The 10532-nt window shown below is 57.1% G+C and overlaps 1 protein-coding gene across 2 annotated transcripts; it reads right to left on the reverse strand.

Moving 5' to 3' along the window:
* Nucleotides 1-1978: 1978 nt before the first annotated feature.
* TYSND1 (trypsin like peroxisomal matrix peptidase 1) lies at nt 1979-10204 on the reverse strand. 2 transcript variants are annotated; one of them, XM_019814066.3, is made up of 4 exons: nt 8398-9887; nt 6223-6353; nt 5031-5216; nt 1979-2863 (listed from the first exon to the last, which is right to left on the reverse strand). In XM_019814066.3, the coding sequence occupies exons 1-4, from the start codon at nt 9573-9575 to the stop codon at nt 2646-2648; spliced, it is 1713 nt and encodes a 570-aa protein (XP_019669625.3). In that variant the 5' UTR covers nt 9576-9887; the 3' UTR covers nt 1979-2645. The 2 variants fall into 2 exon arrangements, with proteins under 2 accessions (XP_019669625.3, XP_044896033.1); XM_045040098.1 differs by lacking the exons at nt 1979-2863; nt 5031-5216 and adding an exon at nt 5263-5419 and having other exon boundaries at nt 8398-10204.
* Nucleotides 10205-10532: the final 328 nt, after the last annotated feature.

The following is a 10532-nucleotide window of genomic DNA, read 5'->3' on the forward strand; positions in this document are numbered from 1 at the left end:
TGAAGCCACTGAGCTGGGGGGGCGGGGGGGCGGGGGGGGGCTTTTACTACATTGTCCTAACTCAACAGCTGGCTGCACTTCTCTGCGTGAGGTCCCACACACACTCCAAGGAAACAGCTGGTCCCTAACCTTGCTAGCCATTCATTATTGTCCTAGTCAGGAATTCAGGCACCGTTTGCCCTTTCTCTCTCTCTGCGTTGGCCTGCACGCAGTCGGTGCCACCTCCTGTGCCCTGGCTTTGGTCTTCGCCATGCCCGGCAGTCCTGCTTCGGCCGTCTTCTCCCTCCCCTGGGCCAGTGGAGCTGGTTCCCCAGCCCTGAGTCCTGTTCCTTCCGGACTCCCCTCCACTCAGCGCTGCCAGAACACACGCGTGGTTTCACACTTCTGCATCCCGGTTCCTGCTGCTCTCAACCTGGAACGCCGTCCCCGTTTCCTGCCCTCCTTCCGGGGTTCGGCTCCTAAGACACCTAGATGAGGCTTTGCCTGATCCCCCCCTCCCTGGGCCCGAGGACACAGCCTTCCACCTGAGCGGCCAGGGCTGCCCTGCTCGTCACGCTAATGGGCTGGCACACCAGCCTCCCCAGAACACTGGGCTCCTGGGTGCCCACTGGAATGCATCGTTCCCTCCCCCTCTCAGCTAAGTCAGACCTCAGCCCTCACCCCCTGCCTCTGTTAATTTACTGTGGACTGACTTTGCCCCCTGGGCCATTCCTACTCTGTGAAGGGGAGAATGACGATCACAGGAGGTGGTCACGTAAAGGCCGCCCAGAGTTGGCACTCCACAGGTCGGTGTTAGAAGCCAAGCACTTCCAGAAATTCTCACTGCTGAGAATTAGCCCCCCAGTCATCCCCCAAAAGGTATTCAACCTGTCAGTGACTTCAGTCATTTTTTGAGCGCCTACCTGTGCAGGGCCCTGGGTACCTAGTACATGTTTTGACTTGCAGGGTTGGTCTTAGCTCCTCGGGGCTGCCTTGGTCTCATTGATAGCTTTGAACTCCCCAACCCACCCCCAGGGCCCAGGACAGGCCTGGACACATCCCGGACACTCTGTAAACACTTGCTGCCAGGCCAAGATCCCCACCTTCCAGGCTCTGCAAGCCCCACCCAGTGCTGACTGGTGCCAGTCAGGACCGGAGGCCAGGCTCAGTCCGACACAAGAGTAGGCCATGAGCCAATGCAAGCTGGTGCAGCCACTCTGGAAAACAGTATGGAGGTTCCTCAAAAAACTAAAAATAGAACTACCCTACGACCCAGCAATTGCACTACTAGGCATTTATCCACGGGATACAGGCGTGCTGTTTCGAAGGGACACAGGTACCCCATGTTTATAGCAGCGCTATCAACAATAGCCAAAGTATGGAAAGAGCCCAAATGTCCATCGATGGATGAATGAAAAGAAGATGTGGTGTATATATATATATATATATATATATATATATATATATATATACACAATGGAGTATTAGTCGGCAACCAGAAAGAATGAAATCTTGCCATTTGCAACTACATGGATGGAACTAGAGGGTATTATGCTAAGCGAAATTAGTCAGAGAAAGATAAATATCATATGACTTCACTCGTATGAGGACTTTAAGAGACAAAACAGATGAACATAAGGGAAGGGAAGCAAAAACAATATAAAAACAGGGAGGGGGACAAAACAGAAGAGACTCCTACAATATGGAGAACAAACTGAGGGTTGCTGGAGGGGGTGTGGGAGGGGGGATGGGCTAAACGGGTAAGGGGCATTAAGGAAGCTACCCCTGAAATCATTGTTGCACTAGATGCTAACTAATTTGGATGTAAATTTTAAAAAATTAAAAATTAAAATTAAAAAAAAAAAAAGAGTATGCCATGAGCTCACACCCCAACTGAGAAAGGAGGAAAGAAAAGGTGTATTTCTGTGCCTGATGGTTTCCTACTCCCAGGGCAACTTCCAAAACATAGAAGAAAAAAAGAGAACCTGCTAGATAGAAGTAGAGATTTTCTCCTATACATCCTCTTTATTCCCAACCCCCAACTAGACACATTTTCCCCTGTGAGATCCCTGAGGCCCATTTTATGGGCTGGAAAGTAAAGGCACTGTGTCAGAGCGTCCCTGGAGGTCAGCGACACTCAACATATGAAGACCCACAAATCCTAACTTTCAGGGACTCCACCTAGAGGTGCAGTAGAACAGAAAGATTTTTCTTTTCCTCTTGTCTTTGGTCTTCAGAGCAGGCCTTTCTGAGGAAGCCCTAACCCTAACCCTAACCCAGGGAAGCAGGTGCTCCTGGTGGCCAGCGGCCATCAGGAGACAGGGAACAGACACAGAGCCAGGACTGGGCCTGCCTTCCAGCCAGCACCTGTCCCTCAGGACCAGGGCTGTTGGGCAGCTGTAGGGGGCTCTCCAGAAGGAGAAATAACAGAGTTTAGTGCCAGGGGGCAGAGAGAGGTGAGGGCTCCAAAAAGCACCCCCAAACAGGCTTCCAGGTTGGAGACCCATGGGGCCAAAGGGAAGTTTGGTCCAGATTCCAGAGCCGAACGAGATGGGTGGGGATGGGGAGGCAGCCCAGCTGGGGTGTGCCCGGGCAGGGTCCTGAGGCCGCTACCCTCCGCTCGTCCTGTGGCATAACATGGTGGCTCTTCTTTCCAGAGGGCTGGCTCACAGCTTGCTCCGCGGGGCCTCCGCGAGCGGCCGCTGCAGCCGCCACACCACCCTCACTGGCTCAGTGGCGCTGTCCAGCTCCCGGAGGCCGCCCAGGTCGCCCGTCTGACCATACCGCTGCAGGGCTGGCTGGAGCACCGTGATGGGAATGCTGAAGTTCAGGTGAGGGTAGGTGGCCCCTGTGTTATTGTCCCGGGTGTTGCTGGCCACGATGCCTGTTGAGGAGTCCAAGAGGAAAGGGGGGATGAGCCAGAGGGCACACGGATGGGAAGTGAGGCCCATCTCCAGCAGGGAGGCCCTCGGACCACCGGGGGCTTGAACCCCCCTCATAGTGACAGACACCCAGCCTCCTTCATGGCCTCTGGCTCCCACACCCCAGTGCCCCTTCCCCGTTTTACTCTCTCCTTAACCGTCAGTACCTAACAGACAATGTTGCACTTCTTTTGTGACCCTTCTCTCCACCTAGTGTCGGCCCCACGGGCTTTGCCCAGGCAGGCTCCCCAGTGCCTGGTGCAGGGTCGACACTCAACAAATACCTGTTGACTGAATGAGTAAGTGAATCAGACCCCCACGCAAGTTTTTTGTTTGGCCTGCTCAGTGCACGTGTATGTGTGCGCATGTGGATGTGTTTTGTCGTTGTCGTCGCTTTTAATTTTAAGTAGGCTCCGCGGGTTTGAACTCACGGCCTCAAGATCAAGAGTCACATGCTCGACGACGGAGCCAGCCAAGCCCCCTTCTGGATGTACTTTTCTAGGCTTACAGGAGCCTTGCCAAAATGGTACGGAGTCCCTGTACACCCTTCATCTAGTTTCTCCTCATGTCACTGCAAAAAAACAATGATCAAAACCAGGAAATTAACCCTGGAACAATGCTGTTCACTGCCGTGCGGAACGCATTTGGATTTCACCAGTGATTCCACGAGTGCTTTTTCTATTCCAGGATCTCATCCAGGGTCCCAGAAGCGTCTAGCTGTCATGCCTCCTGGGTCAGTTTCAGCCTTTCCCTATCTTTCGTGGCCGTGACACTTAGAGGAGTACCGGTTACTTATTCTGCAGGACGTCCCTCAATGTGGGGTTACCGGGTGTTTTCTCCTAAGGTTAAGGTTTTCCAAGATTGAAAATGCCGTCCCGTGCCCTTCTCAGGGCACCCTGTCAGGAGGTGCGTGATGTCCGAAAGCACTTCTTGAGACGCTAACCTTGATCACTTGGCTAAGGTGGTATATCTGCCAGGTTTCTCTATTGCAGGCTTACTGTTTTCCCTCTTGTACGAAATATTTTAGGATCAGGCAAATATCCTCGTTTCTACTTTCCATTCATCGGTGGGTCCTGCCCGCAGCAATTCCTTCTGTGGTGTCCTAACAGTGATTTTCTACTTCCCTCATTTCTTCTACATCTATCACCTGGAATTCTTGTCAGGAAGAGCTGTCACTTGTCTCCGTTTCAAGATGCATTCAGTTATCGATGTCAGTGTGGACTCAGATACTCATTCTTTCCTTTAGTTACCATCCAACCCTATCGCCGTGTGGTTTGCAGCTCAAGTTGTTCTACTGGGAGCTCCTTCAAGTCAGCTCCTCATTCGTCACACATCGGATGTGCCGATCATTCTGTCGTTAGCCTTTCCTTCCTCTCCGGCACCACTAGGTGCTCTGGGCTCATCTTGGATCTTCCCTGCCTGAGCCCGGGAGCGAGTCAGTTCCTGGCGCCTTTTGTTAGAGAAACCAAGGTCTGGGTTCTCGGTGTGGTCATCCACAACTGGGGTGTCACTGCTTCTAGCCCCTCTCAGCAGACAGAGCTAGATTTTTTACACACACGCACACGTACCCACCAACTCATGCCTGCACACGTATCTATACTTATGTCCGTATCCACGTATCAGTATGTGTCCAAATCAAAAGATCTAACAACCCCGTATTAAACAAACAAAAAGGTCTACCGTTGCTAGTAAAAAAATTGCAGAATCAAGCAATGTTAGGCCCACATTCCTATGGAAGGAGGCGCCAATGTGCTGCAGCCGAGTGGTGTTCACCCCGGTTCACCCGTGACCCTCCATCCCGGCCGTCTTCACTCACTCACCCATTCATTTACCTGTGACTCTTGGATGAACCCAACTCCTGAGTTTCATAGATTAACTAAGATTAAGCGACTTACCTAAGGCAGAGAAGGAACTAGACCTCAGATCTCTTCCCTCCCTGCTCAGCATCCGCTCCTCTCCACTCCCAGGAGCACAAGTGCCCGAAAACCTTGGCTAACTGCCCCTCGGGCGTAAGGCCCACCATCTTCCCGGGCCGAGGGTGGCTCCCGGGGGCTGCACGCCCGGCCCTCACTAGATGGGACTGAGGCTCTGGCAGGGGAGGGGCTGGGAGAGGGCCAAGGAGCTGGTTACCCAGGAGGTCTCCTGTGCGGGTGGAGAAGAGGGGTCCCCCGCTGGAGCCGCCATGCACGGCACACGTGGTCTGTAGCATCACCGGCGTGTCATCCACCTGCACCACAGCGGACAGGATGCCCGAGGTCACCGAGGGCCCGCACGCCTGGCCGAAGACGCCGAAGCCCACCACGCTGACAGCTTCGCCTGCCAGGGAGGAAAGGAGGGTGAAGCTGGGGAGCCGTCTCTGCCTCTCCAAAGTTCCGAACCCTCTCTGCCCTTCAGGCTGCTGTGAAGATACTCCTACCTCCGGGGAGTCTGCCCCAGGTCCCCACTGGACTTCCACTGATCTCCCAGCACCTGCTCACCGCTTGTCCTCAGCATCAGACTACTCTCCAGCCTTCATTTCCCTGCGGGACCAGTGAGTTACTTTTTAGGGTTCCTGGCACCCACCCCGGTGCTCAGTCAACGCTCGTGAAATTAACACCCATCTCCTCCTCGGACTAAGAAGGCTTGGGGAAAAAAAGGAGCGGTGATGAGGGCTCCAGGCTGCCCTCCAACTGCCTCTACCGAGTGCTCTGAACGCACAGGGCATGCGGCTAGATGCTTTACAGGCCACATCTCACCGCACTCCTCGCGATGCCCGGGAGCAGGGAGCACTACCCCCATTTTCCAGATGTGAAAACTGAGGCAGAGAATACGCAGTTGCCTGTCCGAGGACACAGGGCTAGCAAGTGGCAGAAGAGACGCCAGCGTAGAGAGCTTGTGGCCTTTGCCGTTCCATCACGCCGCATCTACACAGTGAGGCCTCTGGAACTTCCAAGGTGGCGTGCCCCGCCAGTGGAGCCTCAAAAGGGCAACACCTCTCTGGCCAGCTGGCAGGAGCCCCCAAGCTCAGCCGCTCCACATGACACTGCTGCAGGGCCGCGGGAAAGAGGGGTGCCCTACGCTTCGGCAAGGATTCCCCCTGCCCCCCAGGACCTGGGGCATGCCGGGCACAAGCAGAGAAGCCTCCAAGAGCAACTCCAGCCAAGGCACTGAAACCAGGATGATTTCATGCCAGCTTGACGCCACCCTGCCCCACGCCTCCAGCAGGGGTGGGGCAGGGGGCCCGCCTGGGGGACTGGCCCCCCCGATCTAGAGGGTGAGAATGTCCAACACTGACTGTGCTTCCTGAGGTCCGCCCCACACCAGAAGCCCTCTCGTCCTTTACCTTCGTGGAAATGCTCGGCAGGCACCGGCAGGAAGACATCGGGTAGGTCCTCCTCCAGGCTCACCACCGCTATGTCGTAGGGCGATGTCTGCTGGGTGGCAAATACCACTTGTCCCCAGATCGCAGCACTCCTGGGAGCAAGGGAAACAAAATGACAGGCTAGCATGCTGACCCGTGAGTACCGGGAGGAAGCAAGGGGATGAGAGTGACGGTAAAAACACGGACTTGGGAGTCCAAAGATGTGGCATCAGCCCTGAACCGTACCAGGCCGGCACACGTGGGCACGTCACCTGGCCATCCTGTGGTACTTCCAAATGTGCATCGCCAACCGTAACGTACTTCTCCACTAGCTTCCTGCACTTCACCGGGTTTCCTGAACACCTGACACCTGGAGAGCACTACAGGCCGGGGCCGCTGTGAATGCTCTGGGCACATCATCTCCTTTAGTTCTCCCAGCAGCCCTCAGAGCTAGGCGCTGCGATCATCGCCATTTTAAATGGCGCATTTGAGGGCCAGAGAGGTTGAGTAACTTTCTCAAGGTCACACAACAGGTGGCAGAAGCCAGGGCAAACATTCCCAGTGTTCTCCTTCACTGCCTCACTGGAGGCAAACAATGCTGCCAGTCCCGTGTCCCCGTTTACATACATAAATGCTAGCACATCTGCAGCTCTTACTGTGGGCCGGGCTCTGTTCCAAGACTTCACATGTCAATTCACGGAAAGGCAGCTTACACTGACTTGCCCAGGTTCACACAGGGGCTCCCCACTACATACTCTGCAGGGATAGCTTCCAGGGGACCTGGTGGGTTCCCTAGAAGCAAGAGTATGTGTGTGGTGAAGACGGGGTGGAGGATGGGGCACCACACATACAGGGAAGTCCTCATTATCAGTCTTCCTTATAAAGTCGCGGCTGTCCTGTTGGCCACCAGTGGGAAACCCTACGGTGAAGCTGGGCTGGGTTAACCCTGGAAATTCGGTGGAGGGATCTGGAAAGGCCCGGGCTGCGTGGCTAGGCTGAGGTAGGTACAGAACTTCAGGCATTAACACCAAGGTGCTATACTGCTCTGCTCCTGCCTAAGTTAAGTGCCTGGGACCACAGCAGAAATAGAACAGGTACCAGGAAAACACAAGCCAGGAAGCCAAGGCTGCTGAGCAACTGGAGGTAAAGGAGGGCAAGAGTGCTTTTCCCTGCAGAGAAGGAACAAACGGCTGAAGTCCCAACCCGGCTGCCAGGATCACCCAAAGACTGTTCAAAATACATCTGTGTGCTCGACCTCACTCTCACATTCTTTTTTTTTTTCCCCCACATTCTAATTAGGTGGAGCCCCACACCCGTCATTTTGGTCCAGCTGGGACGATCTGCTTAAGATCTAAGAGAGCAATGGGGCGCCCGGATGGCGCAGTCGGTTAAGCGTCCGACTTCAGCCAGGTCGCGATCTCACGGTCCGTGGGTTCGAGCCCCGCGTCGGGCTCTGGGCTGATGCCTCGGAGCCTGGAGCCTGTTTCCGATTCTGTGTCTCCCTCTCTCTCTGCCCCTCCCCCGTTCATGCTCTGTCCCGTTCATGCTCTGTCTCTCTCTGTCCCAAAAATAAATAAAAAACGTTGAAAAAAAATTAAAAAAAAATAATAAAAAAAAAAGATCTAAGAGAGCAATCAAGTAAGAGTAACAGCCCCCTCTCATCACCCCAGGAAGGCAGCATCCTCGGCCTCTGGGACTTCACTACCGCTTTCAGGGGAGAAAGAACAGGGCTAGGAAGTCTGCATTCAAGGAGCCAGTGCTGTGTGCCTGCTCTAAGAGCTGTCAGATTTCAGAAAGAAAACAGGCTGGGCGGGAGGGGGACGGGAGTGGGGGGGCGGGGGACCGAGGGGACGGGGTGCTAAAAGATGCCTAGTCAGAGACGCTGTGACTTCCCACAGTTCCCCAATGCAGAGTTGCTCGGCATCTTGCCCAAGCCCCATTCACTGCGCGCCACCTCCCCTCCCCCCCGCCAGGAAGGAGGCCCAGAACCCCCTAGGCTAGGGTTCTGAATGCCAAGGACGAGGGGAGGGACTCAGGTCTCTACCCACACTACACCATCAAAGCATCATCGTGATGCCAGAAGGCCTCCCTAATCTTCAGAGTTCCGCTCTGAGACCTGCTGAGGGGGCAGAGGTGGGGCAACCTTGCGGGCCTTACTTGGGGGGCGTGGCGCGCACCAGGACCCTGGCCGCTTCCCGAGGGGCCACATGCCGGCAGGTCACCACGAGGCGGGGCGCCACGGCCACTCCAGAGCCCCAGACGGTGCCGCACTCCACCAGCACGGCCGCAGCTGCCCACGGGGGCCCTGGGTCTCGGGGGCTCAGGCCCCATGGGGCGCCCAGCTCCTGCGGCAGGAGGGCTGCCAGGGCATCGGTGCCGGGGCACAGGCTGCCCAGCGCGGCTCTGGCGGCACGCAGGAGAGGGGCGGCGGCGCAGAGCAGCGTGAGGCCCACCCACTCGCGGGCCTTCCAGCAGAGGGGCGCGGCCACCAGCGCCACCAGCGCCCCCGCGGGCCGCGCAGCGAACACGCCGCCGCCCTCGGTGCCCGGCAGGCAGCGAGCGTCGGTGAGCAGCAGCGGGCCGGCCGCGTTGCTGAGCACGCCGCGGCTGAGCGTGTTGAGAAAGATGTCCGGGCAGAAGGCCCCGAACGGGGAGCCGCAGGCCAGCAGCGGCGCGCCCTTGGGCACGGCCCCGAGAGGCGCCACGGCCATTGCCGGCCCGCGCTCCTCCTCCTCCTCTTCCTCCTCCTCCTCGGAGTCGGGCCGCACGCGCAGCAGCGCGAACCAGCCCAGCGCTCTCAGCTGATCCTCCTCCTCGTCCTCCGTCACCTCGTCCTCCGGCGCCGCGCTCGCGAAGCGCCACTGCTCAGCCGCCTCGCCCCCGAAGAGGCGAGCGAAGTGGGCCCGGAAGGCCGGGCAGCTCAGCAGCAGCAGCAGCTCGGCGGGCCGCGGGGGCTGCAGGGGCCGCCCGCGGGGTCGGCCCTGAGGGCCTGACTCTGGGCCCGCGCACTGGGGCGTGCACAGCCCCGGGCGGCCCCGCTCCGCGCGGCCTGAGGGGCTCGAGGCTACTGGACCCCGCTGCACGTGCAGGCGCAGGTCGTCGCCGCAACTGTCGCCGGGCAGGAAGGCGGCGCCGGCCGCGCTCAGCGCCCCGCTCCCGGCCCGCAGGAAGGGGGTGAAAATGCCCCCGTGGCACAGCACCAGGTCCGGGCAGCGGCTCAGGATCACCCCGCTGCAGCTCCACGAGCCGGCCTCGGGCTGCCCGGCCCGGGAAGCGCTCACCACGCAGCCCGCCCGCTCGGCCGCCCTCATGGACGGCCCCCACTGCCGCGCCATGTCCTCTAGGACTGTGCACACGGGGTTTCCAGGGGAACGAGGGAAGCGAGCGAGGAGTCCGGCCGGGACCCCTGATCCCCCGCGGCGCCACCCAAAGCTGGAAGGGAGCGGCGCAAACACTGACTCAGTTCTTCCTTGTCGGACCTGATTGGCTAGGCCCCAACTTGTCGGGCCCGATTGGCTGGGCTTGGGGCCGAGCCCTGATTGGCTGCCCAGACTGACCCCGTCCCTTTCCCCGCCCTCATGGGTTCGGGCCACCTGCGCGACGCAGCGGGAGAAGCTGTCCTGGAAGGTGAGCGTGGGGAGAGTGACCGGCGTGTGGTTTTGCAGGGAGGCGGGGCTTGGGCAAGGTGGGATCCCTTCTCTGTTCGTTGGGCTGCAGGAAAAGGAACAGAAATAAGGGCTGACATGCCTAGATTTGCCCAGAAGACAGGACCTGAGTATCTGCTCAGGTCTGAAACGGGCTTCCGACCCCCGGGGTAATAAGGGCAAGGAAATCCTTGACTCCTTGACCAATTTCAGTGATTTGAAATTTTGGAAGTAAGTCCTACAGCGATCCACTAGGTGGCACGCAGCTGACAGGACTACACCTAGGGCCTTTTGATGCCGAAGGCTCGGGACAAAACTTACGAAATCGGTTTTCGCAAAATAAAATTGCCCTTTAAAACTATTATGAAGACTAACCGAAGTCACATTTTAACTTTACAACCCTAACTGTGCAGTATGCACATTTTACATAACATGTATCACCACCACCTAGCGTTCATGTAGGTCAGGGACCAGACACTTGTTCTGTAAAAGGCCAGAGTGTCAATAGTTCAGGTTTTGCAGGCCACACGTTCCCTTTCAAATACCCAACTAGATTTGTAATATGTGAGAGCTCAAACAATGGGTGGCTGTGTTCAGTAAACTTTCCTCATGGTCACTGAAAGTTGAATTTTATGTGTCACAAAATAG

This window comes from Felis catus, chromosome D2, assembly GCF_018350175.1.
Source record: "Felis catus isolate Fca126 chromosome D2, F.catus_Fca126_mat1.0, whole genome shotgun sequence".
NCBI classification, from domain to species: domain Eukaryota; kingdom Metazoa; phylum Chordata; class Mammalia; order Carnivora; family Felidae; genus Felis; species Felis catus.